Raw genomic sequence first — 24430 nt, forward strand, 5'->3', positions numbered from 1 at the left:
AACACCCTGCTGTCCCTTGACATCATCATATGTTCTTGCTTGAGTATGGTTTTTGGTGTTTGATGTCAAAGGGGGAGAATTTGTGTATTAAAAGCTTATCTCAACCTGAGAGGAGAGCTTATCCAAATGGGTGATGTGTTAGTTTGAGCTTTGCCAAGTATGATATTCATATGTTTCTTGTAGTGTTGCTCATATGGACTAGTGTTTCCGTTGCGATGAATTATTTGGCTTCTATAGTATTATAGATAGTCATGTGGTTAATGGTGCCTTAAGATTGCTTTAAATTAGTTTCTTAGTTTAAATTGGTATCTTAATGGTGAATAGTGGTAGGTTGATATTCCTGTGACATATCCACTCAAGTGATTGGTGTTTAACTCTGATTCTGTGCATTTGTGTGGTGTTATAGCATCATGATTTGATCTTTGACACAATGCATTCCAAAAAGTGCTAAGGTGTAGAAATGCTTCGAATTGCCTAAGTATGTGCAAATTGGCATATAAGGCCAAAATTATGAATCTGAAGTAAGCACATATTTAGGGGGAGCAATTCTATAAACTTAGAATTCAAAATTTGTGCTTCAAATCTTATTCTTATGTAAGCTTTAATTGTGTTGCCATCAATCACCAAAAAGGGGGAGATTGAAAGCTCTCTTGTGAGTTTTGGTGTTTGGATGACAACTCAATTAAAGGACTAACAAGTGTGCTGAGTGTTGAACAGGTGCTCAGTGTAAAGCTGACAGGGTTCAACACAAGTGAACAAGTGTGATGGCCCAAGGACTAGATGATGATATATATTGGGCATCACAAGTTAGATGGACATTGCAAAAAGTGATACTCGGGTGCGTAGCTCGGAGACAACTGATCAAGCCAAGGACGGAGGCAAGAAGAGCTTCGAGGTACCAAGTGCACGGGAGAAGGTCAAGGAGACTGAGGAACCCAAGGCCAAGGGTGAAGAAGAAAGCTTGCAAAGTCAAGGGTGATCGAGTTGAGAACAGCTACAGCACATCAAGGGTCACTTTATAAGGACGTGACTTACAACCAATGAGGTAACAGCTACAGTTATGTGGTGTGAGTCATAAGGCTCAAGATCAAGCTCTAAGAAGGAGATCAAGGTCACTAGAAGGAGAACAAGTGTCAAAACCAGAACTGGAAGCAGCCCAAAAGAGCTAAGTTCATCTTGATCTTTAGTTTGGGTTGTTCCTATGTTTGGAAATGTTCTATGTGACCTTTGCAGGATGTTGGAGCTAAGAAATGTCAATCTAGATCAAGTCAAGTCGACTTGATGACTTATGAGTCCAACATCAAAGCTCAAGCATGTGAAATACTATGGATGTAATAATCAAGTTAAGGTATGTTTCTAAGCCTTAGTACATTGGTTTTGTGTACTAATATTCGTGTCTAAGTGTTAGAAACAGAAAGAAGAAGAGAAGAGAAGACTTGGCTGTGTACAGCCAAGAGGCTGGTTCGGTCTGGGGCACCGGACTGTCCGGTGGTGCACCGGACAGTGTCCGGTGGTGCACCGGACAGTGTCCGGTGCGCCAGGCTGCCCCAGCCGAAGAGGCCGCTCTCGGGTTTTTCTCCGGCGACTTCGGCTAAAATTCACCGGACTGTCCGGTGTGCACCGGACTGTCCGGTGAGCCAACGGTCGGCCGGGCCAACGGTCGGCCGCGTAATCGGCGCGCGACACGTGGCCGAGCCAACGGTCGGAAGGAAGCACCGGACTGTCCGGTGTGCACCGGACTGTCCGGTGCGCCAGATCTGCAACGGTCGGCAACGGTCGGCTTCGCTGTTTATGGAAATAAATCGGGCACCGGACAGTGTCCGGTGTGCACCGGACTGTCCGGTGCGCCACCCGACAGAAGGCAAGATTTGCCTTCCTGGTTTGCTTCCAACGGCTCCTAGGCCCCTTATGCCTATAAAAGGGACCCCTAGGCGCCTCAAGCAAAATACAAGTGCAGCCAACAAGTATAGACTTCACTCGAATCAATTCTCGCTCTCCCTCTTGTGTGTAACTCTATAGTTTGTGTAGAAGGCACAACTATAAGCCTTTAGAGAGTGGAGAAGAGCTGCTAAGAGCTAGAGCAAGGTCTTGAGCGTATCGTTACTCTACCGAGGTGCTGCCGAGAAGTTTGTAAGCAGCCACGGTGTTGTTGTAACCCATCTCAATAGTGAAAGGCTCTATCTGTCATACTGACAGATCTGAGCAAACGGAGGAAGGAGTTGAAATAGACTCAAAGCCCAGGTGTGGCTAACTCCAACGAGGACTAGGCAAGCATTTCAGGCTTGGCCGAACCTCGGGATAAATCCTTGCGTCTGTGTGCTCTGTTCTGTATTGTATCCTGACTCTCTGTCTTACTTATCTTTATATCTGCACTTCAATACCTATCTGTGGTATAAGCTTTATTTGAAGTGCAGGACATTTTGAGACAGGATCTTCTATTCCGCTGCAACCTACTCGAAGAGTCTTCTCACTCCACTGCGTACTAAGTCTTCGAGTAGAGTAAGAATTTAAGTTCTAAAGTAAAAAGTTTTATTCGCCTATTCACCCCCCCCCCCTCTAGGCGACATCCAGATCCTGTTCCCGGGTCAAAGGGAACTTTCATTATGTTCAAAAGGGGGAGAAAGTAGTGTTTCAAAAATGACATATCAAAACCCTCTTGAACACTAAGAGGAGGATCTCATTTAGGGGGAGTTTTGTTTAGTCAAAAGAAAAGCATTTGAAACAGGGGGAGAAAATTTCCAATCTTGAAAATGCTTCTCAAAATTTTATTTGCCTTTGACTATTTGCAAAAGAACTTTGAAAAGGATTTACAAAAGAGTTTGCAAAAACAAAACATGTGGTGCAAGCGTGGTCCAAAATGTTATATAGGAAAGAAACAATCCATGCATATCTTGTAAGTATTTATATTGGCTCAATTCCAAGCAACCTTTACACTTACATCATGCAAACTAGTTCAATTATGCACTTCTACATTTGCTTTGGTTTGTGTTGGCATCAATCACCAAAAAGGGGGAGACTGAAAGGGAATTAGGCTTACACCTAGTTCCTAGTTAATTTTGGTGGTTGAATTGCCCAACACAAATTATTGAACTAACTAGTTTGCCCAAGTATATAGATTATACAGGTGTAAAAGGTTCACACTCAGCCAATAAAAAGATCAAGTTATGGATTCAACAAAGGAGCAAAGGGGCAACCGAAGGCCCTCTGGTCTGGGAGCACCGGACTGTCCGGTGTACACCGGACAGTGTCCGGTGCACCAGAGGACTCCAACTCGAACTTGCCACCTTCGGGAATTTCCAGAGGCACTCGCGCTATAATTCACCAGACTGTCCGGTGTACACCGGACAGTGTCCGGTGCGCCAAGGAGAAGCGGCCTCAGGAACTCGCCAGCCTCGGGAACGCGCAGCAGCCGCTCCGCTATAATTCACCGGACATGTCCGGTGTGCACCGGACTGTCCGGTGTACCCACGGAGCAACGGCTATTTCGGCGCCAACGGCTACCTGCGGCGCAATTAATGCGCGCTCTGCGCGCGCAGAAGTCAGGCGCGCCCATACTGGCGCACCGGACAAGGAACAGTGCATGTCCGGTGTGCACCGAACATCCAGGCGGGCCCACAAGTCAGAAGCTTCAACGGTCAGAATCCAACGGCAGTGATGACGTGGCAGGGGCACCGGACATGTCCGGTGTGCACCGGACTGTCCGGTGCGCCATCGAACAGACAGCCTTCCAACGACCACTTTTGGTGGTTGGGACTATAAATACCCCAACCACCCCACCATTCATTGCATCCAAGTTCTCCACTTCCCAACTACTACAAGAGCTTTAGCATTCAATTCTAGACACACCAAAGAGATCAAATCATCTCCAAATTCCACACAACGTCATAGTGACTAGAGAGAGTGATTTGCTTGTGTTCTTTTGAGCTCTTGCGCTTGGATCGCTTTCTTTCTTTCTCACTTGTTCTTGTGATCAAAACTCCTTTGTAACCAAGGCAAGAGGCACCAATTGTGTGGTGGCCCTTGCGGGGAAGTTTTGTTCCCGTTTGATTGAGAAGAAGAAAAGCTCACTCGGTCCGAGGGACCGTTTGAGAGAGGGAAGGGTTGAAAGAGACCCGGCCTTTGTGGCCTCCTCAACGGGGAGTAGGTTTGCGAGAACCGAACCTCGGTAAAACAAATCCGCGTGTCACACTCTTCATTTGCTTGCGATTTGTTTTGCGCCCTCTCTCGCGGACTCGATTTTATTTCTAACACTAACCCGGCTTGTAGTTGTGTTTATATTTGTAAATTTCAGTTTCGCCCTATTCACCCCCCCTCTAGGCGACTTTCAACTTTGTTTTCCCAAATCTCAACGAAAATATGTCAGATTCCACCTACATTACTTCAAGGGCGATACTGTCAACGTGGAACGACTGGGTGGATATGATAAATGCTAAGATGATCGATCGTTTTCAAGGGGAGCATATGGTGTACCATAGTTTCGATAGCGCCATGGATGATCCCCATAACTACTACCCACCTGAGTTCCTAAACACGCTGACACCTAATGGGCTGCCCCCGCATGTTTTGAAGCTCAAGATTGGGTGCCCTGTTATATTGCTTCGGAATATAGACCCTGCGAATGGACTTTGCAATGGCACCAGGCTGGTGGTTCGTGGTTTCCAAAGAAATAGCATTGACACAGAAATTGTACTGGGTCAGTACGCTGGAAAACGGATTTTCCTGCCCCGTATACCTCTGTGTCCCTCCGATGACGAGATATTCCCTTTCCAGTTCAAAAGAAAGCAGTTTCCTATACGGCTTAGTTTCGCAATGACAGTTAACAAAGCACAGGGTCAGACTATTCCCAATGTTGGCGTGTACTTGCCCGAACCAGTGTTCTCTCATGGCCAACTATATGTTGCTCTATCTAGAGCGACAGCCCGATTGAACATAAAGATCCTTGCCATCCCAGCCGTTGATGGGAAGAAGAGGTCGAGGAAGGGTGTAAGAAAGAATCCCACAGTAGATTGTGGGACATATACCAAGAACATCGTCTACAAGGAGGTTCTAACAAACTAGACCTAGGTAAGTCAAATCTCCCATAAAAAGATTTGTCTTTTTTGTTTTTCCATATACAAGTTGAATTTAAAGTTTATATTTTTTGTGATTAAAGACATCATAACTTATTCTAGAAAAATATGTTAAGAATTTTTTATCATTATTTTATATTTAGTTTTGTACCATTAAAGTTATTATCTTATCTGATCCCTAACCTATCAAAATAATTATAAAAATATAATATATTTTTTCTAGGCTAAATTATGCTATTATATCTAATAACCAACAAAATTTAAACTAAAAACTTGGTTTGTACATAAAGAAATAAAAAGACAAAAAAAATTAAGGGGTAAATTAAACCAACTCAAAAGAGTGTCGGGGTAAAATAAACTAAAAAATACTTTAGGGGGTTATGTGAATATTGTCCATAGACCATAGGTGAGGGGAGTAATTTGGACTTTTTCCTTTAACAAATAACATGGAGTTTGGTAGTCGATTATTTCTGCTGCATATCTTGCTAGCTATTTTCTTAATTGTTTCCTCATAGCCTGTTTGTGTGCAGGGGGGTAAAAATATAATTAAATTTGAGGGCGATCATAATTCTCCAAGACCTCAATCATATTATGATTCAGTTTTTATATTCTTCTACAAATCTTTGCATCCTCCTCTACTGTCTGCAGCACGATCAAAGCTTCATATGGGAGCATTTAAAATTGGTAACATAACCAATGAGGTAAATTAACTGAATACCTGATGCTACATTTCCGTAGCTATCTACACAAATAACCCCAACAGTATCCGTTATGTGATCTGTATTGTCTCCCATGAATGAATCAATAAATCATGTAAAATATTGTGGTAAATAACTTATGGTTTTTAGAAGACACATAAGATTGAACATTGGTGCTGTTGTTCAAATCATGTTATTCTGTAGTGAATCCTTTATTTGCAGCTCACGCTTGGGAATTTGGTTCTAATATTCCTTTGTTGGAAAAAAGACTGTTTTTGGCATGACAGCACTATCTGCAGTGGGCCTCGTAACAGGAGTTGTGGTTTATTATATTAATGTACCAGGGTTACATTGTGAGTAAACATGAATTGGATTGAGGAAAGATGGAGCATCATCCAACCAAATACCATGCTGCTGTGGAGATTCTGAAAGGCATGCAATGGCAAAGAGTCCCAGGAAGTTTCTCACAGTAGCGAGGCCGACGATAATTTTAACAGACCACAATAATTACAGAAAATGGAGCAATTCGTTTTTTCCCACCGAACATTTACTTTAGATAAATAATATTCAGGGTCACAAGTCATACTTCTTGTTGAAGTATTATACTTAATTATCTCATGTTTCAGGTCTACTGGTTGATGTGTCCAAAACCTATGTTACCTATGCTATCAAATTTGTGAAACTGCATGATGTTGTAAGCGAATCTGCGCTGATAGAATTAGTCCTTGGCTAAATGCTCTCTATGTTCTGTTTAGTTATCCACCGTCTCTATGATTCTTTTTTCCACTGATGACACGACTAATGACTTTTTGTTCTTGTAACTGGCATCACAGTGTAGTTGAAATCACCTTTCTGACTATGCAGTGTAGGGTTACCTTTCTGATTGGAAGACAAAGAAGGCTTGCAACTATTTTTTCTTTGTTCCCATTTGTGAAGCTGTCGCTGGAGGCGAGATGAACTCATGTTACTGGTATTTTAACTGCTCCAGAACAGTTCCAACCTGTGATCTACTTAACCTGCATGCCTTGAAGAGATTTGGAGACCAAGCAAACAAGCACAGATCCAAGATATTCAACAACAGGTAAGCATTATTTTTCCATCAAAGGTGCAATGTTTACACTGCTCACAGGTCACGTCACAAGCTACAAAGAATTTTCAGCGACTAAGAAATTGCATGCTAAAGCTGGAGTATCTAACATCAAGCCAATATACACAGGCTGAGAAACATTTATTATTAAGCATTCCCCTTCGTAAACATATAGCTAATAAACACGCGTAGCAGTTCTCCAAACCGTCACTACATATGCTTGTGGTCCTATCTACCTGCTGGACATGGCTGCTGCAACCTAGATCGTTGCACAAGGTAAGGTTGAAGGTGCTCGCATACGATGATATCTTCATCATGTACTCACTCCATAAGCAAGCAGTACAAGTAGCACTGCATATTTTTTTCTTCTCTGATGCGCTATTGCCCTGCTCAAAACTTGCATGAAGTGCCCAGCCGCTGCTTCATCCTTTGACCTGCTGCTGCCCTTGCGCTCTCGTGCAGTGCCTCTTTCAGCAGCTCCTGGAATTTTTTGAGGAATACATCCCACTCATCTGCACTCATATCCGACAGCCTGACAAAACACATACTTGATGGAAGTTGTTCATCGGCACTCCTGTTCATTGCACTTTTTGAGGCATTGCCACTATGGCCCATAGCTTTGCTAGGAACGCTGGTTATCATTATGTTCATTGCACTTTCAGAGGTGCAAAATCATTTGGTTTTCAACTGAAAACAAGTGGTCCTATATTGTTGTGGTTATGAAAGTTGAGGTACCGACATAACATAATGATAACCGTAATCTTGAATGCAGTTTGCCCTGCATGAGTGATCATGATGTACAACATCACAATGATGAGCCTGACTACATGGGTAAGTCGCATTGTGCAATTTCCATGTTCTTGTGAGACGATTGATATGTGTTTCAGTGGTTTTTCATTATTTTCTTATCTTATATTACAAGCAGCATGGATGTTCCATCCCATCGTATTGTAGCCTTTCTATTTTAGTTTCGATGATAATGTATCAAAACATGCAAGCGGAAATTGGCGGTGTTAAAGGACATTTTGGAGAATTAATGCTTTGGCACTTAATCCATGGACGGAGGTAATATTTTTAATCTGATAGTGGCTATCATTTTTAGTCATTGTTATTAGTATCAACATTTAGCTACTCATTGTTTAAGGTTATGCCCATATTTAGTGCCTTTTATTGTACATGCTCAATGATTCAACCATCGTAATATATGCTATTATGATCTACACAAGGATATCATCAATATTTCTAAGATGGGATTTTTATTGCTATGCGTAATTTTTTACTCTACAAGTATGATTTATACCAATTTTTGTTAATCCCGTCGCAACGCACAGGCACATACCTATCACCATAATAAGTTTGCTATGACTGCATATAGATCGACCGAAGTTGGTTGGGTATCCAGTTCTGAATGCAATCCCGTACTATGCATTGACAGTAAAGCCAGTTGGTGAGGCAATCCATTCAAATCTGAAGCAACTGGTAGTCATGCTTTCGAATTTTGTCGACACATACTGGGTAAAATTTTATGGCGTTCTCCCGCCCGCACCCTCTCCTTCTGCCCCTATGGCCCAGTGACGTTTCTTGCATTACTCCTTCCGTCCAATAATAAGTGTCATTTGTCTAGAAGTTGAAGTTTTCTAAGTTTCATCAAATATATACAAGACAATACTAATATTTGTAAGGTGTAATAACTATCATTAGATTGGTTGCAAAATATACTTTTACAATAAACTTATTTGAAGATATAAATTTGATGTTATTTTTTATATACTTGGTCAATTTTAAAGAATTTTGACTCCTCCATAAGTGTGGTGTGCCCTTAAATCATGACAGAGGGAGTAGATTTTTTGATCACTGAATCATTTGTCAGTCTTCAGACTAAAGTCATGCTAAATCTACTCATATTGCTTGCGAAAAGTTTTAGTGGTAGCTGTTCCTTTTTCCGAGCAGATTATGTCTGGAGAGTGCAAATTGGTGCGCTCAGCAAGTTGCTGCGACTGTAGGGAAATCATGTGGAAGATAATGGAGCAAGTAAAGGCAGAATCTGATCAATGGACTGAGATGCAAGATATGTTGGAGCAGGTCAGGTTGGAGATGCAAGAGCTGCAGTCTATTAAGTGTTCCAACCATTCATTTCAGTTAAGTGTTCCAACCAATATCGATCCAACCATTCATTTCAGTTAAGTGTTCCAACCATTCGTCCTTCATGGTCATTTCACTGACACTGTTTTTCCTGCTTGCAAGTTCGCATTGGTGCAATATACCTATTGTCTGGTTTTGGTGGCAGCATGTTGTCTGCACTCTTCCTACGGAACAACTACCTCTCCGTTGGTGCTTCTGGAGCTCTATTTGGCCTGCTGGGATCCATGCTTTCTGAACTACTCATGAACTGGACTATATACTCCAATAAGGCCAGTATAAGCAATAAATGAATAACATTTTATTTTATCCAGTTGATTGATAATCGCTTAGCTCATCTACTTAATTTGCTCTTGCAGGCAGCAGCTATAATAACACTGTTGTTTATTATTGCACTCAATTTGGCTATTGGGATACTACCTCACGTTGACAACTTTGCTCACATTGGTGGATTCGCGACGGGTTTCCTCTTGGGTTTTGTTCTGTTGGCAAGGCCTCAATTTAGCTGGATGGAAAGTCATGAGTTGCCACACACTAACCAACCTCCCAAGTACAAAGCATACAAGTATATTTTGTGGGTTGTGGCACTCGTCTTGCTGTTAGTTGGGTAAGTAAATCCATATGGCTGGTTCAGTATATTTGTTGTAGACATGTCTTTATGCGTTTATTAAACATATAATGCAGAAAACGTGCTACAAAGATTCGTGATTCTGGACTAATGCTAAATTTTTGACGACCTATAAAGATGTTACTTGTTTTTGTGAAAGCTTGAAATAGCACTAATGTCAAAATTCTTGGGCCACAGGTTTGTGATTTCACTGGTGATGCTTTTCAAAGGGAAGAACGGGATGGCTGCCATTGGTGCCACTACTTGAACTTAAATTCGCTGGAAGATTGTATTTATATGTGCAACCATTAAAACGGTGTATGCTAATGTCCAATTCTGTTGTATTCTATTTTTTTATAAACTTGCAAGCTATTATTTGTATCATGGCCATTGTACACATGTATGCTTTTTTGTACGGTGCACTTGCATCTGTCTCTATTTCACTCGCTCACTTATCTGCTTTTTTATGCTTCTCTTTCGGATATACTATTGAACACATAGATAACCAGACATTTTGTCCAATATTTTTGCGTTGCAACGCACGGACATCTAACTAGATAGGCTTCCGAGCAAACTTTCTCCAGACCCACAAGGAAATATAAGATCCGCTCAGATATGTATCGTGCTCATCCTAGCGTACTCCTATTGCAACGCACGGGCACGCACATAGTTTTATTCTATTTTAGTTTTTAAATTGTCAAACACAGAAACCAAAACAGTGTTTGCAGCGTGAAATACACGAGCGTAAAATACTGCGTGTTTGCCACACAGAGGTTTGGGTTGGGTTCGAGTACTCGTCACGCCGATTGGCATGTGTAGGCACAATTGCTTTCCTTGTAATGTCAAAACTTGAACATATTTGCTTCTTTTGCTTTTGAGCCTGCTGTGGCCTGTGGACGCACGTAACAATAACAAGCTTATGTTGCTGAACCGCCAGGAAGAGGAAGCTTTGTTGCTGCTGATGCTTGGAGCGAGCAAGGGCCAGAATGCCAAGCCCATACCGTACAGTGCGGCGTTTTAGGCCGTGTCAAAAGCCCGCCTCAGATGGCACGGCGCCACGGCCCAAGTCCCAGCCAGCTCTAGGCTCCGCCATCGCCACGTCATCGCCCATCAGATAGCGCGCTCCCAGTCCCAGTCCATCATCGGACACACCTGCTCTCGGCTCGTGGTTCGCGGCTTCGCGCACGCGCAGCAATGGCGCTCCGGCCGCAGCTGCTTCGCCTCCTCCTCCCATCGCCTCCCCACCGGAACCCTCCGCCTCCGCCCTCCTCCCCGTCCGTCGCACCCATTGGCCGCCGCACCGCCGCAGCAGCCGTCCTCCTGCTCGCCGCGGGCGTCTCCGCCCCGCCCCCGCGCGCCGCCCGCGCCGAGCCCGACGGCGAGGACGTCGACGAGGCCCGCATCGTCCGCCTATTCCAGGTACGGTAAACCGTCCCATTCCCACCGCCCGGAGCGGAGCCCTACATACCCTAACCGCCGACGATGCCGGATGCGGCGCGTGCGCTGGCTGTATCTGTATGCAGGAGGCGTCGCCGTCGGTCGTGTTCATCAAGGACCTCGTCGTCGCGGGGCCGCAGGGGCGGAGAGTTGGTGAGGATGAGGACGGGGACGAGGAGGGCGGCGGTGCTAAGGTGGAGGGCACAGGCTCGGGATTCGTGTGGGACTCCACGGGCCACATTGTGAGCGTCTTCCTATCTCCCGTTTACGCTAGTTGTTGATACATTCAGTAAGTTCTACAGATTTTAAGGCACTTTCTATAATTGTGTTGTTTTGTATCCTGTTATGTTGCAGCGTTTGGTAGTATAATTACCCTGGTGCTTTGAAATATTTGTGCTCTTTATAGGGGTATATCTGTGAATTTAGTAGTCCTCTGATCGATGGTAATTCGTTGCTTCAAGTTTCAAAAATTCTGTGTTTATTTACACTGCCACATCAGGTCACGAATTACCACGTGGTTGCGAAGTTAGCTGGAGACGGATCTGCATCTCATCGCTGCAAGGTTGCCCACTGGTATCACACTGATGACAATTCATCTCCTTGTTTACTCGCTTCAATCATTTCTTCATTGTTTTTGCAGGTGTTTTTGGAGGGTTCTGGTGGCAAAAGTTACTCAAAGGAAGCGAGGCTAATAGGGTGTGATCCAGCATATGATCTTGCGGTTCTGAAGGTTTGGAATTTCATTATCTGTGGCTCAAGTTCTGGTGATGTCAAATTGGTTCGGAGCTGTGGTCTTTGAGTTCAAGATTAGTGCTGCAGATAGATGCTGACAGGGACCAGCTGAGGCCTGCTCTGATTGGCACATCACGGAGTTTGCGAGTTGGGCAAAGCTGCTTTGCCATTGGGAACCCTTATGGATATGAACACACTCTAACTACTGGGGTAACTTCTGAAATTCTCAAGAGTCCAACAGTCCGATGTGAATACATTGTCTAATTATGGATAATGTTATTGGTACACATCCTTGTATATCAAATCTAGAGTATTCTGATGTGCGATCACTAAAGTTTCTTGTAGGTTATTAGTGGATTGGGGAGGGAAATACCATCTCCCAATGGGAGAGCGATCCGTGGGGCTATACAGACAGATACTGCTATAAATGCTGGTAATGTCTTCCTTCATTTTGTATTATGTATGGGCTCAATACCATCTCCAGTATCCAATCATCTTTTCTAAAAAAAGGTTCAAGTTCACAAACTGATTTTTTGGGTGAATGATGGTAATTACTGAATTTGATGAAGCCAGCATTTCATTCGTTTGTTTCACTTGAGCTCCCTTGAGTTGTATTGTATTCTTTAATCATGACTGTTTTTTTCTTGAAAAGCGCAGGAGAACTGCGCCCATTATATTAATCAAAGGTAGGAAAACAAGGGCAGGAAAGAGCCTGGGAACAGACACTCCTTACGGAGGGCAACAACAAGCGTACATAAAACTATCCATAAAGGACTCAACAACCCTAAACAATGTGGCTAGGAGCAGCCAAAATAGATAAACCCTTGGCTTCTACGACTTGCCATTTCTCTCTTTCCTCGTTAGCAGACTCCAGAAGAAGAGGAAGAATTAAGGGCGAAACTCTATCAAATACCACTCTGTTTCTATGCTTCCATACCATCCAGGCTCCCAAGATAATGAGAGAGTTCAGACCATCTCTCCCAGGACCAGCAACGATATCTGAAGATCTCTCCCACCATTGAAGAAAGATGTAGTCTCCATACTGAGGCGCTAAGCTGTGAAGGCCAAACTTCCTTAGTTTGGTGTACCGGAAGACTTTAGAGAAAACACAGGAGACCAGCAGATGATTTATGGTCTCAGGTTCTTGGTTGCGAAGAGGACATCTGGCTGGGTGATTCATGCCTCTCCTTGCCAATCTGTCCGCAGTCCAGCATTTGTTCATGGCCACCAGCCACAAAAAGAACTTACACTTAGGAGGGGCCCAAGATTTCTATATTCTTTTATAGTGATCGAAGGGGCAAGACCCAACAAAGAGGCCATAATAGGCAACACTAGCAGAGTACTGGCCATCCTTTCCTGAAATAAATTCAGGTTATCCAAGTTTTCTCATGGTTCTCAGAGGAAATGCTTTGGCCATATGCATGTGTTTTTTTTCTTTTGTTCCTGTGAATGGATAAGGCTTTTATAATTTGCGGTCATGCATTGATTTTGTTGCTAGGAAAACATAGGGATTAAGGTCTCTTTCTCCCAAAGGAAGATTAGGAAGAGTGCCAGTGCAAGCCATGCCAGACATTAAGCAGGGTAGAGCACTGCTTTTCTTATGAGCAGTAAGGATGGACAGCAGATGACATAAATTGTTGGTGCATTGGCATTGCTCATTGCTTAGAGAGTCAAGTCTCTTTGGGCCTTTTGGATGATTAGATTTGGCCCAACTTGGAGTCTCGTAGGCATGAATTGGAATAGTGAGGGCCTGGGCCTCTCCTTTCATCTGATAGAATAAAGAGCGCATTGGGTTATTTCTTGGCAGTATGGCATAAGTAGGCACAACACTGTAGTTATTTACTAGATAAAGCGTAAGGGTCACTAGCTGAGTTGGTTAGGTGGTCTAAATAGCACTCTGCTTCTACTGGGTTTGACTCCCCGTTACCCTGCGCAAGTCGAGGTTTTTTTTACTAGATAAGATGGCTGTGAGTACATCATTGTAACTATAACAGTTATCTTTGTGCTGTTGGCTAGTGATTTTATTTGCATTAACTCTCACTATTTTGGAAAAATAAGTTATACCTCTTAGTTATATAATCAAATACTCCCTCCGTCCCAAAATAAAATTTGTTTTACCTTTTTAGTTGATTCATACAATAATCAATGTATTTGTTTTATATATGTGTCTAGATTCGTCATCATCCATTCGAACATAGACATAAAAAATTAGAGCTAAAACAAATAATATTTTGGAACGGAGGGAGTATTAGTTTTTGTGCTGTCTGCATGGTTTACAATGTACTGGCCCGTGTCATCGTGTGAAGAATGTATGGTGGTTAGGCTGACTACACGTGTTAGCTGAATATAAGTTCCACTCCATTCCATATTTACAATTTTTTCCCTTACTTCCAGGTAACTCAGGAGGCCCACTTATTGACTCTTATGGCCATGTAATTGGTGTCAATACTGCTACATTCACACGTAAAGGTGAGTCAAGCTTCTCTCATGTGTTCAGCAATTTGTGCTTACTCGGTATGAAAGCATGATGTCTCTTGACTCATGGCATGCTATCAGTTCATTGAATGCTATGCGCGAGACCTGTTTTATCATTTTCATCAGTTGCCATTGCATAGCACACTTTGATGCACTTCTCAAGGAACTATATACCTTAATCACTGAAGAAACTTTTTTTTTGCACGGCCATGGGGGAAACACTCGTTTTGAAAGAAATGAAACCGAGTTTTTGGAGTATAAATTAAAAGACTATGTTTGTAATAGCTGTCATGCAGTTTTGTGTCTTTTTTAGTCCTGTTAAGCCCTGGCTGCTGTGTGACAAAAAAAAAAAAAGAGGAACGGTTAACGGAATGAAAAAAAATCAATTCTCTTTTCGATTGTGTCCCTAAGCAGCAGGCAAAGTTGCTGTTAATCCATGGTCAAGACCAATGGAAGCATGTTGGATTGGACGGTCTAGTCTCCGTCTTGCCTTGGCTTGTGGGGAACCTTGATTGAGGTCATAGTCAGCGCTATTAATTGCTGCTCTTTATCCCCATTGCTCTGTATTTCCGGTCGAGTGAAATTCCACAGAACCCACGCGATCTATTTCATGCGACAGTAACATTATGTTACGCCCCTCAATTCAAGAAAACAAGCTGCAGTGTTGTACGTACGTCTAGAGACATAGATATAGATGTGTAGATCTTGCGCTGCTGTGTACTGGCTGGGCGTGAGGTCTCACCTGTCTCTGGCAGTCCGGACCGGCGAGCATAGCAACACTCCAGGGAAGATTTAGCGAGGCAGACATAGTCTGCGTGTGCGAGATACTGGGTCCAGAAGAGAAGATATGGTATACTGAACATCATTACCCCCTTTTCCTTTTTTTGCAGGATCTGGGATCTCGTCCGGGGTGAACTTCGCCATCCCCATCGACACGGTGGTGCAGTCGGTCCCCAACCTGATAGTGTACGGGACCTCCGTGAGCAACAGGTTTTATTAACTGTGTTGTACATCATCATGATCCGTTCCAGTGCGTGTCCTCACTCTGTCTTTGCTACGCTCTCGTTACTCCATATATGCGTACTTGTGTGTGTTAATTACTACTACTCATTTGGAGCTGGGCAACTTGAGGTCGTCACTACTACTGATTTGGAGCCTGATCTTGAGAAAGATGAGCCAGGTCTCCGCTCTCTTTCATCACAGAGACGGTCCAAGAAGAAAGGAACGGCACGAGGAAGAAACGGAGGGCAAGGGGAACCTCGACTGCCATCATGGGGAGCTCCGGCGCTGACCCGGCCGTGTCCGGTCCGCTGCATTGTTTGGGTGGGGCGTGGGGGCGTCGGTCGGGTCGGGGCGGGGAGTTGTCGCCGTCGCCAGGCGTGCCTCCGATCCCCCTGCATGTGCCGTGCGTGCTCCTCGGCCCGGCGCTCGTAGCCTTTCCAAGATTCATCACATGTCGCACGCAACCTGCGCATGCTCTCCTGGGCGTACGTAAGTACGTGTGTTCCACTCAAAGGCTAACGTTTCGATGCGCCGGTCGGATCACCGTACTGTACCGGCCGGCCGGGGTATGTACGTATAAGGCCAACAAACCTCTGGTTCCATACGTGCGTGCGCACGGCACAGGCCATCTCGTCACACGCAAACACACGAGTGGTCCAGCTCGAGCGGGTGTCTAGCATTGCCCTGCTTTTTAAAATAGTATTCATTTTAGGCTTTTTATGTCTATATTCAAATAGATAATGATAAATCTAGATATATATATATAACACATGTATTAAGTGTTGTATGAATCTAATAATTATCTAAAACGGATTTTAATTTAAATTGGGACGGAGGGAGGGAGTACTAATCACTACCGGCGGCCTGCAAACTGGTTAAGACGATAGGTCCATGATTATGGAATATGAATCCCAATTAAGGCGAGTCTGATTCGTCCATTCCATCACGAGCCCTCCTGCGGACAAGCAGCACTGCCGCTTCTTTCCCTTCCTCTGAACGAACGAAGCGTTGCCTGATGCTCTGGTGAATTAGGTTACATTAAATTCTGCACAGCGTAGTCATCAGATATTTATCCGCACGTATCTGCATGCATCCAGAGTTTCAGATCAACTGCCCATGTTGTCTGATGCCTGCGTTGACAGGTAATCTAAATTGCCTAGCCGGAATGCAAAGACGCGATTCCTGTTTCCTGAGTAGTAAACTGATTTCGTTCTTAGATTTAGCTAAGGTCTCGATTAAAAGCACTAGAGCTAATAGTTAAATGGAGATATATGAACATTCTCAACTGATAGTCCAAGTAACTATCAGTTGCACTCTCACTACCTATTAAATAGGGTTAAACTCAGCTAACAAAAAGCTAGCTAATTCTATCAGCATTTTTTTGTAGCCAGCTAACTAGTATCTCCGGTGTGCATTCGAACATTTCCCTAAATCCGTAAACAAAACCCTACAGTTTATGGCACTGGACAAGCATACATATATGAGCCATGGAATATATATATGTTTTTTGAACAACGAGAAATATCTAACCTCTGCCACTGCCAGCCAGGCAAGCAATCATGGACGGATGGACGCCACGTGTGCCCGCGCCGTACGTCGTAGTAGTAGGATCCATCCAAAGCTTGGCAGCAACTATCCAAAAAAAAAGAAGAAAAAAGAAGACAAAATACGGAGTGCGGACATCGACGATCGCGGTGGTGTACGTTTGTTTGTCTCCGTCAACGGCGGCATGGCCAGGCTCCGTGATTGAGGATGATCTTGTCAGGAAAAGCGAGGGCCAGTCAGGCCAACGCATGCAAGCGGCCGTGCCCGCCCGGCATGGCAGCCGGCGCCGGCCGCAGCCCAGCCGCCAGCCAGCCAGCCGGCCACTGCGCGCACGCCAACTTGGCGACGCCTCTATCGCCTCGTGCGCCGCGGCCTCGCCCCCATCCATCCCACTCCCACCAGGTCAGGTCACATTGTCAGTTGTCACAGTCACAGGGGAAAGAAGGGGTCACAGCCGGCTGGGCGCCACGTGTCGACACCCTATCGGTCTGAGTTATTCCAACTCTTTTTTTTTTACAAATTACTGAACATATATCCTAGTACAGGCTAGTATATAAATAATGCTGCCATCGCACGTACGCAGGCAGTCGGATTTGGGCGTGGTACAACAATGACAGCTTCCAGTTAGTACTAGCTAGCTGATGTCAAACCAAGCCACTGCTAAGACGTACAGTACGTACAGGTGGCGTGCTGCTAAGCAGTGGCGTCAAGAGCCTACCGTTACTGGCTCCAAGTTTCCCGACGTGTCGATTTCTAGTGTAGCTAGATTAATTGTTTCTGAGCAAGCAAGAGGAAACAGCGATGAACAACCCTGCAGTTTATTAATTGATCACACACCCTTTTGGATCGAAGAAGAAGAAGACGATAAGCTCAAATTAAAAACAACTGCGCGCTTTGACACTTTTGCCCGATCGATCGAGTAAACAAATGCAAAAGTATCACCACTTTGCATTGGTAAAGCAAACAATCAGGCTGTTAATTGTCAGGAGGAGATTTGTCTGTTCTCTTGTGTGTGGATACGGACAGAAGCCATGTTGTCCTTGTTGCTTGTTTGTGTGTCGTCTACTTTTTAGCAATTTCAACATATGGAGGTTGCAAGCATGGTTCTCCTCGCGTGCCTTATCCTCCTATAGCTAGTAGCAGGCAGCAGCATGGGGTTTTCATTTGAGCTTTTTACAGATCCATCAAATCATCAGCGCCTTTTGATCTCAACATGATAGGAACGTTCACCTAGCTAGCTTAGGCCCCAGAGGAATATATATATATATATATATATATATATATATATATATATATATATATATATATATATATATATATATATATATATATATATATATATATATATATATATATATATATATATAAGAATGTAGGACCTTCCTGGAAGTGGAAACCAGGACCGCGTCTGAGGGAGTGCGAAGGCACCGGACGCTAGCACTTTTTCCTATGAAACCTATCTATATTAGACACAAATACGCAAAAAGCGATGTGTTATCGACCAATCTTATTTAATTGTTAAACTAATGTCTTAATTACTTATCAAATACTCCATCTGTTCCAAAATATTACTGTCGGGGAGGAAATCTCCCCGGCCGGGTGGCGGATTGCACCCGCCCTAAATCCTAAAGAGAGGAGGGGCCTAAGCGTTTTGCTTGCTACGAGACTGGTGGGTCAACACACGAGAGCACGCGAGGTTTAGAGTGGTTCGGGCCGCCGGAGCGTAATACCCTACTCCATTGTGTGATGTATTGCTTGGGAGCTTGTATGAACTTGAGAGCGTCTGTCTAGAGTTGGGTCTGGCGTCGCGTGCCTCCCCTTTTATAGCTGAAGGAGGCATGCCAAAGGGACCGGGCCCCGACATGTGGGCCCAGGGACAAAATGTATATATAATACTTGAAGCTTCTAATGTTCGCTGCCAGGGCAATCTTCCCACGCCCTGACGCTGGAGATCTGTGTGTCCTTGGCGTGCTGGGGAAGCTTTCTTGCAGAAGGGACAACGAGCACAGTCCGCCGCATGGCACAGGCGCGCTGTTTGATGATAGATTGGACAGGCGCGCCGTCTGACACCGTCTGCCAGTGGAGAGGACTGGACGCATTAAATGCCGAGGGGGCACATCTTTCGTTGGCTTGGCGTAGGCGTCGCGTCCCTACTGCAATAAATGCAGTGGCTGCGCGACTCCAGTGACCCGACGTCAGACTCCTTCCGTTGGCTCATGTCATGGGCCACTAGCCATGTGGTAACAGCGGGTTTCCGCCTTGGCGGAGGGGGGGGGCGTGATGCAAGCCCCGGACACGTGTCTGCCCCGGACCCCTTCCAGGGCAGGGTCCGGGTATTTCCTACCCCTAGGACCTGGGACCCGGTGGTGAACCGCCCGAACCACATTTGGAAGGATCCGGGATCTGTCCCGGAGGTCCGCTCACTAGGCACAGGGTCCAGTGCCTTCCATGCAGCAGGTCCAAGCCTGCTGCGTACATCCAGAGCACCTTGACCCCCAAGGCGGTTGATGTTGCGCGACGGTGGGGCGTTTACTGCGCCAACCAGGGACTTGGCACAACGCCTTTTCCTTGTAACAGGGCTACCCCTGTTTCAAGGTACCGACAATTACTATTCTAGACACAAATATGCAAAGAGTGATGTGCTATCGATCAATCTTGTTTAAATTGTTAAACTAATGTCTCAATCACATATCAAATACTCCATCTGTTCCAAAATATTGTTTGTTTTAGCTCTTGATTTTTATGTTTATATTCAACTAGATGATGATGAGTCCACTAAAGAAGCAAAACGAATTCTATTTTGATATATAGAGAGAGTATTATTTACTATACGCATGATGGTTGCATCAGTGGAGAGAAGCTTTTTAAAAGTGAAATATTTTTGCGAACTATTTAAGGTCAACAATAACTCAATAGAAGTTAAATGACTTGGCGATTCTATGTATCAAAAAGAAGTTGTTGGATGAGATTGATCTCAATAATATAAATGATGACTTTATATCACAAAATATTAGAAGATATTTTTAATGATATCAGATAACGTACAAGTCAATGTATTTGGCTATATTTTACATTTGTCATCTTATAAACTTTAAAACAATGCATAATATTTTTTATATGTTAAATATTCAATAATATATGTATAATTTTATATATATATATATATATATATTTGTACCTGGATTGAGCCTTCATATCGGATTTTGTCTAGGCCTCTAAAAAGTTAGAAACGGCCTTGAGTGAAACAGATAACAAAAGATTCGATGAAAATTAAGACCTTTTTCCCTGTGGTTAATCAAGATAACTTTGTGGCCATTTATTAGGGACACTACACGCACAGATATATTGGAAACCACTCTTCTTCTTTTTTGGATTGGGAAAATATGCAACCCAACCATAAGAGCGTGCCGGATCTAGAATTCTCTTATCCCCGGGCCCCGAGACTACTAAATTTTCTTTCTCTTCCGTCCGTGCTAACTATCTATTTCAACTGAATCAGGGGGTGTTTGAATGCACTAGAACTAATAGTTAGCTGGCTAAAAATTATTAGTGGTATTAGCTAGCTAACAAATAACTACCCAACTATTAACTAATTTACCAAAAATAGCTAATAGCTGAACTTTTAGCTAGAGTGTTTAGATGTCTCAACTAATTTTAGTCACTAACTATTAGTTATAGTGCATTCAAACATCCTCAAATAGACATGATTTATATAGAATTATATTTGGATCATACATCGGGCCACGGACCGGGGTGCAGATACACCCCCGACAACCATCTTTTTACGACTTTGTTTGGGTATAGAGGGATTGAAGTGGATTGAGGTGTATTGAAAGGGATTGAAAGAAAAATTAGTTCATATTACACTTCAATACACTACTTACCACCTCAATCCACTCTAACATGAGATTACCCAAACAAGCCCTAGAGAGGTTACTAGATTTAGGACCAATAAAAATAGCACCAAAACACATGCATATTTTTTCTACTCGAGCCAAACGAAACAGCACAGGAGTGAATGATTTGGTGCAAGCAGCCGGAGAGTGAATGGTTCGGTTCCTGCACACAAGCTCAATTAGAATTATACTAGTAACTTGCTCGCGCCTCACACAAGTTTTAATGGATAAATTAATATATTTAAAATAGTGTTGGTTTAGACATATAGAAGTAGCAATATATGTGGATATTTATGCGTAGAAGTGTTAGAATTATCTAAATAGATAATTATTTGTTGTAGTCGCACAATTCAGTTTGTACATGTAGCATCGTGGAGAGTATAGATGTTATATTACAATGGTATTGCATGCTCATATATGAGTGGGCCAGTTTATTTGTATCTTCCACAGTTCTTGAGAAGATTTACACCAAAGCTTGCAAAACGAAAGTATTGTAGTGAACATTTGCTATTAGTTAGTAAGCTGACTTGCAATTAGTTAGTAAGCTGACTGTAATCTATCAAAGCTTGTAACATGGAAGGGTTATAATAAACAACTACAATTAAATAGTAAATTCACTACAATTCTCAGGTGTTAAATTGGTTGGCGATCAGATTAAGAAGTCTTTGATGTCATCTATTCTGAGTTGTGCTCCTCTATCTATATATGCAAGGTGACATGTGGAGGAGCATGCAGGCAGCAAATTCTAAGACAGAAATAGAAGATAAGTGATCAGAAGATGAATTCGCATGGCCTTGAATGCTCACCCTAACGGCGACCAAATGGATTGTGGTTGGTACCTATAGTCAATGTCTCAATCGTCAGGTTTCAGTAATTTGAGTTGCTCCGATGGCTTTATGTCGTACGTGGGCAGTGGGGTGCAAGGTAGTAGTGGTGCTCCTTAGTTGTTTTGTCTTTATTTCGTTCCGCTTATATTACTTCTTGAAAAGGTCTCATAATCTTTCTAGAAGTCACCCTCTTTCCACAAAACTGGTAGCCGTTAGAATTTGGTGTTTTTTTATTCACAGCTTCACAGTTCACTCTGCATGTATAGCTCCAATTGAACCCGAATGCATACCAACTTTCCTAAGGAAATGTATGTATCCAGAAACACATATGAATGTGAATAAGTCTGAGAGGTGACTCATTAATAAACAATACATCATCGACTAGGAACATGACACACTACATCCGATGCACTCATAAAAAAAGGAAAAAAAACAACATGCCAGTCCAGCAGTATGTGCTGGCACAGCTCCTGAAAAAATTCTGACAACAGGGAACGAAGTACAAAAATTATAGACTACATACATTACAGAATATAACATTTCAAAATTAGTGTGATCTGCAGCACCAGGTAGCTAACGTAGATCATTCAGTTTGGATGTATATCCTCTAAAAATGGAAGTAATAAAGAAGCAGAGGAGATAAGAGAAAAAAAGGGACATAGAAAATAAAAGAATGATGTAGCTAGGAAATCGCGGGATCGAGAAACTAAATACAAAAATAACTGAAAAGGTTACTTTTACAAGCTAACTTTGTGAGGTATGTTCACAATTAAGTATTCTTGTCGTCCTTACTTAACCAAGTCGACAAATGAATAAACTATAACATAGTAAACCTAACAACACCTTTGAAACAATGAGCACAACAGAAATAGGTAATCAAATTCTGCCAGGTTGTGAGAATTATTTTTGAAGGTATCAAACAGCTAAAGGGAATATAATGGTCAATATTCACTGCTCTAAAATAAGTTTCCTATTTAACTAAACGTGTAACTCAGCCACATAACTCAGCCACAGCAAAGAATTGTTATGTAGTTAGATTAGCACTTTTTGACATCACTGCACAACTACGCTACCAATAAACAAAAAAATCAATTCCATGGTTTTGGCAATCATTTTTGTTGTTGCGAGGCACGCTAGAAACCAAAGAAGAGTTAGAATTGCCTAACACCAATCAAAATAAGCAATACCATGTAGTCTCGGTGGCCGGCTTCCATACGGAGAAGCAACTCCTCACAATAGTAGAGCGACTGGGCAACTGCCAGCTGCTGTAGGTTCGTAGCTCGACATGAGTGCCCACAGTCCACAATAGAATTCAGAAGTAAGGAAACCAAGACAAATCAGTTGAACTTTGGCTATGCACGCACATAAATCTCCCAAATCTAGTGTCTGTAGATGGTATCATGGTAACATGCTGCGCAGGGAGGGAGGGACAGTGCTGGTGGCACTATCCTATTTGCAATGGTACATCATCCTAGGGGGCTTTCTTGGTGGCTCGGCGTCGTGTGTGGGGGAGTGGGGGAAGAGTGGTGAGACGCGGGGAGGAGCGGAGCGTGCGGTGGCAGCTCTCCACGGCTTCGCCGTTCGTGGCCCCGGAGAAGGCTGCCACGGCCGTGTGCCAGGAGAGATGACAGGGGGCGCTCCTGGCAGCACGGCGTTGTGTGGGGGAGTGGAGGAAGGCCGTGAGGCACAGGGAGGAGCGGAGTGCGCCGTGGTGGCTCTGCACATTGTCGCCGCCCAAAAGGCAGGGAGGGGCGTATTAGGGGGTACGGGTGTGAGGCGGTGGTTTTTTCTAGAAGCGTCACGGAGGCCGGTTACGCTTGTAGCAGCTAGACGCCGATGGATTAAGATCGGAGAGTCACAAACAAATAAAATGACGTGGAGCTTCGAGGAGGGAGCTTTTGCTCCCTGCTTTAATATATAGGAATAGGAATATGGTACATGTTCGTACGTGTCACACGAACACACACGTACGTAACCTGACAGCTAAGGGTCAGTGGCGTGGACTGCATATTTCAACCCTTCTCCCTCTAGATTATTACAGCTGGGTGATGACCACACACGTGTAGTGTAGGTTAGTGTTGCGATAACTACTGCGACTCCGTAGCTAGCTAGTAGCAATCAATCGTAACCCCCAACAGATTATAAAACAATTTACGCTTGCTAAATACTCCGTCGTCCGTTCTTTTCTATTTGTCGTGATTCTTTTTTCAAAAATGAACTAGCCGTGTGACAAATATTCGAGTTCAGATAGTTACTAACCAGATAAAGAATTAGAGAGTGATTTATGGTTTTTTTGTGCATTTAAAAGATGTTCTTTGGGTTTTTAAGCTGATGCCCTCAGTTTTGGTGGTGTCCTCGCTTTTACCCTTAGTCGTGTTTTTTTGCTCAGTTTTGTCCTTCAAGTGCTATAGAACAGAAGGGCAAAACTGAGAAAAAAACACAACTAAGAGTAAAAGTGAGGATACTACCAAAACTATAGATGGCCAATAAGCACGAGGCCCACGAGCCCGGCATGAAGCCCGCTGTTTGGGCCCGGTTCGAGCCCGGCATGGCCCGGGCCGGCCCGACACGAATAAGCGGGCTGGGCTCGGACAGGAAACTAGGCATGGTGGGCTAGCCCGGCACGGCCCGAATACTACTAAGCCCGCTTTTTTACACTAAAACGTGCTTACTAACCCGCATAGCCCACTTTTCGGTCCACTTTTTTCGTGCTAAACAGACCGGTCCGGCCCGTTTAGGCCCGCTGCAGACCGGACTCGAACAGGAAATTGAGCCCGCGTGCTTAGACGGCCCAGCCCGGTTTTCTAACCGTGCCTGGCGGACCGGGCCCAAAATGGGCCGGACGGCCCATTTGACCATCTCTAACCAAAACTGAGGGCATCAACTTAAAAAATCCTTCTTTGAAACACAACTAAG

General features: G+C 43.7%; 1 protein-coding gene across 1 annotated transcript; it reads left to right on the forward strand.

Moving 5' to 3' along the window:
- Positions 1-10709: 10709 nt before the first annotated feature.
- Positions 10710-15417, forward strand: LOC100282647 (protease Do-like 5). Its single transcript, NM_001155555.2, has 8 exons — positions 10710-11019; positions 11124-11279; positions 11537-11599; positions 11678-11767; positions 11857-11979; positions 12115-12202; positions 14164-14238; positions 15135-15417. Exons 1-8 carry the CDS (start codon positions 10795-10797, stop codon positions 15242-15244), a joined length of 930 nt encoding a protein of 309 aa, NP_001149027.1. The 5' UTR covers positions 10710-10794; the 3' UTR covers positions 15245-15417.
- Positions 15418-24430: the final 9013 nt, after the last annotated feature.

The sequence above is a fragment of the Zea mays genome, chromosome 1 (genome assembly GCF_902167145.1).
Source record: "Zea mays cultivar B73 chromosome 1, Zm-B73-REFERENCE-NAM-5.0, whole genome shotgun sequence".
In the NCBI taxonomy this organism is placed as follows: Eukaryota; Viridiplantae; Streptophyta; class Magnoliopsida; order Poales; family Poaceae; genus Zea; species Zea mays.